General features: G+C 34.4%; 1 protein-coding gene across 2 annotated transcripts; it reads right to left on the bottom strand.

Moving 5' to 3' along the window:
* On the bottom strand, positions 6–4,965 carry LOC107606157 (RNA-binding protein 38). Of its 2 annotated transcripts, none has more exons than XM_016308152.2 (6): positions 4,526–4,965; positions 4,315–4,438; positions 3,971–4,109; positions 2,268–2,307; positions 1,602–1,908; positions 6–435 (listed from the first exon to the last, which is right to left on the bottom strand). In XM_016308152.2, exons 1-6 carry the CDS (start codon positions 4,709–4,711, stop codon positions 314–316), a joined length of 918 nt encoding a protein of 305 aa, XP_016163638.1. In that variant the 5' UTR covers positions 4,712–4,965; the 3' UTR covers positions 6–313. The 2 variants fall into 2 exon arrangements, with proteins under 2 accessions (XP_016163638.1, XP_020962124.1); XM_021106465.1 differs by having other exon boundaries at positions 6–418.

The raw sequence follows: 5,212 nt of genomic DNA, 5'->3' as shown, positions 1-5,212 counted from the left end.
TAATAAATATTAAGTGAAGAGGGATTGAAGAAAAGGAAAAATAGGAGGATGAGGAGGGATGGTATCTGAATGAAGTAGTTGATTAGTCCATGATGGATGATCTTTTGAATGCCATAGCTGTGGAGAACACAAGTAATCAGCTAACCCATTATTGTTTAGCTAAAGTGACAGCTTGTGGACCCAAAAAAATGAAGATATGATGATGGGTGAAAATAAAGATGAAGAAGAAGAAGAATTAATAATGTGATGAAAAAGTTCAACTTGAAGGATTATACAGTTGAAACTTAGCATGGTGTATATATTTTTATTACTATTAGTTATTCTTCTTCCCTTGCTGGGTATTCGAACTTTCTGATGAAGTTATAACTACTCCTCCAGCTGCTGCTGTTTCAGTTGATGATGATGATGTTCGTTGCTGCTGCTGAGTTTGTAGATCTGATTAATACAACAACACCATAATACACCAATAATTCACATTGGATTATAAAGGAGACAGTGTGAGAGCAAGTACTAAAACAAAAACTCAAATCTTGCTATATCTTATTGGTAATAATATATACTACTATATACTAAGTTAAGTATTACTTCAGATCACTTTCATACGGTACAAATTATCAGAATCGGTTAAACAAAGTCAATTCTATACCCTATATATTACATTTGTACTGTTACAATATGAAAGAGACTATTTTATTTGGTGGAAACTTAGGTGTAGTCGACTTCGACTTCATGTGAAGTTGATATTTTGAGAGCCGTTAGATGAAAATTTAGTCAAATCAATCAAATCATCTAACAGCTCTCAAATATCAACTTCACGTGAAATCGACTGCACCTGAGTTTCCACCATTTTATGTATTTGTCTAGAATTAAAAGTAGACCAAAATTGATGTAAGCAGTATAAAAATGTTAACAAGGTGGGGTTTGATTATTGAAATACGAAAGTTACAGCAAGGAGTGATATATGGAAAGATGCAATGTGGGCCAATGCATGTAAGAAAGAAGGTTTGACCGCATCTTAAAGAATTTAACCACCGCAATACTGAGAAAACCACATGCATCCCTGTTACTTTACACGATGACCCTCTCCACCTCTATCTTCTCCTCTCTGTCATCCCACTTTGACCCATTTTCATCATTTTATTATTATAATCTTTTTATATACGGCACAACCAAGACAGCTCATTCACATGGCTCTCTGCCTTCCCCATGTGGACCCCTATCCCCACATATAATATTGCCACCACCCTCCATTTCCCATTTTCATTATTTCTCTTATGTATTTCTCTCTGTCAGTAACTGCTTCATAATTCATATATCTACCTATGTGTGTCTTTGCACTGCCCTCTATGCGTGGCCATATGTGCATGTGTCTTTCTTTGAGATTTATGTAACGGAAAGGAAAGAAAGATCAACCAACTATTGAAAAAAGGAATCATATCAATATACTTCTTTTCATTTATTTTTAATATATATTTTAGGGAGAAATATTAACTTTATATAAAAATAATTGCATATAAATTTTTATTTTTAGTTAAACATATCAAACCAAAAAGAATCAATATTAATGAGAAGAGAAATTAAGTTGCATTGCATGTATGTACCAGTAGGAGATGGAAAGGGATGCCTTATCGTTGGTTGTTGGAGAGGATGATGATGGTAAGGAGTGAAGGAGGAGGGTTCCATTGGTGTGGTAGGGTAGTATACATAGGAGGGTCCGGCAGCTGCAGCTGGTGGTGGTAAGCGATTTGCATGCTGCGGTGAAGAAAGTAATGTGCTTCTTGGTGCTTGCATTGAGTAACCACCATAGTAATATGGTGATCCCATAGCGGATGATGGTGATCCATATATTTGTTGTTGCTGATGATGATAATATTGCGCTTGCTGCATCTGTGGGGTGTACAATGTCGCCTATGTGTTCATCACATTATTATAATCATTAAAGATTATCCAACTGTTTCCCATTATATTACTTTCTTAATTTAGATAATATCTTGTTTTTATAATAAAGTAAAAACTGACTTGCAGTTATATTTATATTCATATAATATAAAGAGAATTACTATTAAATAATAATTAAGTCAAATTTATTAAGGTGGAAACTCAGGTGCAGTCGACTTTACGTGAAGTTGATATCTGAGAGATCGTTAGATGATTTGACTAATTTTCATCTAACAGCTCTGAGTATCAACTTCACATGAAGTCGATATGTAATAATTTTGAAAGAGAGGATATACGTAGAGGGATAATTAAAAGTTAGAGGTGCTTACTTGGTGGTGGTACCCGTATTCAGGAGTGTAGGTTGGGTAGCTGAAAGAGTAGTAAAAATGAAAGGAACAATAATTTAATTAATAATGTGGTATATATGTAATATGAAAAAGAAAAACTAACAAACATACACATGATTCAATGATTTATATTATTCTTTTCTTATAAAAAGAAGCAATGACTTAAAATGGCACCACTCTTTCTTTTCTTGTCTTGCACTTCTGTTCAATATGTATGTCTCTACTGAGGACTGTAATATCATTTAATACCAGTGACGTTTTATGTGACTGGCTCCCATATTGATCATCATTGTATAATGAGAGATTGATGAGAAATTAAATATGTGTGGCTGCATTATTGTATTAATCATTAACTAGTTATGACTTCATCGATTCCTTTTGTTATATATAACTTGTGTGTGATCAATTTGTAGTGTATGTTTAAGGGAGGAACTAACAAGTTGATAGGCTACTTACCATGCAAGTTATTGATTGATCAAGTTGTGATTGAATTAAAGAATTAAATTTGAGTCAGTTTAGTTGCGTGAAATTCACAAACTAATTTCAGAACCCTCCATATATTTTTAGGTGAAAACTCAGGTGCAGTCAACTGTACTTCACGTAAAGTTAATAGCTGAGAGTTGTTAAATGATATAAATGATTTGACTAAATTTTTATATAACAGTTTTTGATTATCAACTTTACGTCAAGTTTACTTCACCTGTGTTTCCAACATATTTTTACCATATTCCTTTGCTTTAGAGTAAAGAAAGCATTCAGCTAATGTTATTTAATTGATATATGTACATCTCACATACATTATTCTAATCTACCTTATTATCAACTTATTGGAATCTCTCACACTCTCTCTCTCTCTCTGTCTACTATATCCAGAGCTAGCATTGAGAAATGAGAAATGTCCAAAAAGGAATAAGTCCACTTACCTTTATAAGTGGAACATCCTTTAATAGTGTGTGTTTATTTCTTTTTAAAGAAGAAAAACAAATTAGCAGGAAAGATATATATACATTTGTAATTAGACAACAATAACATCGCTGGTGTGAAAATGACTGAATGGTTTGAGAAGCAGGCAAAAGTACCGATCGAGAGCTGTGAGATTTTATCATGTACAAGATCATAAATCAAATTAATTGATCGATGCAGGACCACTGTGAGACATAAATATACGTACATCCATCCATTACCACAGATTACATCCCTCTATTATTATCACTACCTGTTATCACCACCAGCATTTCTACTATTACCATTGTTGATACAATGTGCTTTTCCCTTATTATCCCTATGTGCAGAATGAAGATGAAGAGGATTGGTGGGAATATTATTAAGTTTATTGAGATTATGGAAAATTAGAGGGGGCCAATAATGGACGTTAAGTACTATGGTCAGAGCAACCTTTTTCCCTTTGTACTTTTGTTGGGACATGATTTTGGGGCTGACACTGATACCTACTGAAAATGGTGGGGGAGCAGTCAAGCATCGTATATGTATTCGACAAATATTTGTATCTTACCGAAACATATTTAATATTAAATTATTAATTATTAATCCTTCCATTTCAAAAATACGTAGAGTAGAAAGTATGTGATACATGCAGTTCCACATTAATAACATGGACCACGGAGGTTTGACTAAGCGATAATAATTATTAATGGGTGACACAGTAAATGAAGAGTTTTACTCACCCATACGGTGGCGGGTACATTAGTGGTGGTGCTGCTCCCAATGATGACGGTCCTGCTCCCGCCGGAACACCGCCGTACGACGCCCCTGCCGCACCACCCTGTTGTGCTGCTCCTCCTCCTTGAACCATATAGTTCCTGCCTGCATTATATATTTATATATTAATATCAGAGGTGGAAACTCAGTCAACTTCACCTAAAGTTAATACCTAAAAGTCGTTAGACTAAATTTTCATCTAACGATTCTCATGTATCAACTTCACTTGAAGTCTACTACACCTGAGTTTTTACCAATATCAGAACCTCAATGTTAATTGTTCCTATAAGGGGTGTAAATGTAAATTGACCTCGGGGTGGTGATGGTCGAGTCCTGCCAAGAGAAGCAATATTGCAATTCGCTCTTCTTCCATCAATGACTGGGTTTGGATCAGCACATGCTCTCCTTGCTGATTCTTGATCGCGGAACGTTACCTGCTTTATTTTCATTCGTTGTGAGAAACAATGAAGAAAAGGAAAAGAATGAAAAGAATTAAGAAGAAGAAGAAGAAGAAGACATACGAAACCGTAGCCTTTGGATTTTCCTGTGTTCTTATCAGTGATGATAACGGCTTCAAGGATTTCACCGAACTGGTCAAAGTACTTTCTGAGTTCTTCAGTTGGAGTCTCCCAAGCTAAGCCTCCAACGAAGAGTTTGGTGAATGTGGTGTCTCCGAACTGATGTGGCCGGTAATGCGGATATGCCATCGTCCGATGATCAACCAAAGAAGCTAAGAGATCAGAGCGTGCTCCTTCAAATCAAGCTGCTTCTTCTTATGCTAATAATAAGACCATAGATGTGTTGTTTCATTCTCGAAGAAAGACAGAGAAAAGAGAAGTGCAAACGCTAATTTGCTGGCCAAGAAGAAGATACAGAGAAGAGAAAGAGAATGGTTTTGTAGTGGGTAGTGACAGCTGCGTAACTCTCTCACTAGAGAGAGTGTGTGAGTGTACATCCTCTCTGTCCCTCTCCATTAATGACTAAATAATCAAGTTAGTTCTTAAAAAATTACCAATTTTTTAAATTAATTTTTAAAATTTTTTTAATTAAATTTATTTTTTAAATATTTTAAGTGAATTATGTTAGTATTTTTGTTATTTCTAATATATATCTAATAGTTTTAATTGACTATTAACATAATAAATTTATAAAATTAGATCAAATAAAAATTTAATTATGGAAAGAACTTGAGACATTAAAATTCCTCA

This window comes from Arachis ipaensis, chromosome B07, assembly GCF_000816755.2.
Source record: "Arachis ipaensis cultivar K30076 chromosome B07, Araip1.1, whole genome shotgun sequence".
In the NCBI taxonomy this organism is placed as follows: domain Eukaryota; kingdom Viridiplantae; phylum Streptophyta; class Magnoliopsida; order Fabales; family Fabaceae; genus Arachis; species Arachis ipaensis.
The sequence above is the reverse complement of the archived record's forward strand: the minus strand, read 5'-3'. Positions and strand labels throughout refer to the sequence as shown.

Bases quoted from the DNA above. Each gene is read 5' to 3' on its own strand.
- LOC107606157 (XM_016308152.2), bottom strand. From the start codon at position 4,711: ATGGCATATCCGCATTACCGGCCACATCAGTTCGGAGACACCACATTC. The intron at 2,308-3,970 runs GTGAGTAAAACT...CTACTCTTTCAG, and splicing joins ATGTACCCGCCACCGTATGG to CTACCCAACCTACACTCCTG. The intron at 1,909-2,267 runs GTAAGCACCTCT...ATGAACACATAG, and splicing joins AATACGGGTACCACCACCAA to GCGACATTGTACACCCCACA.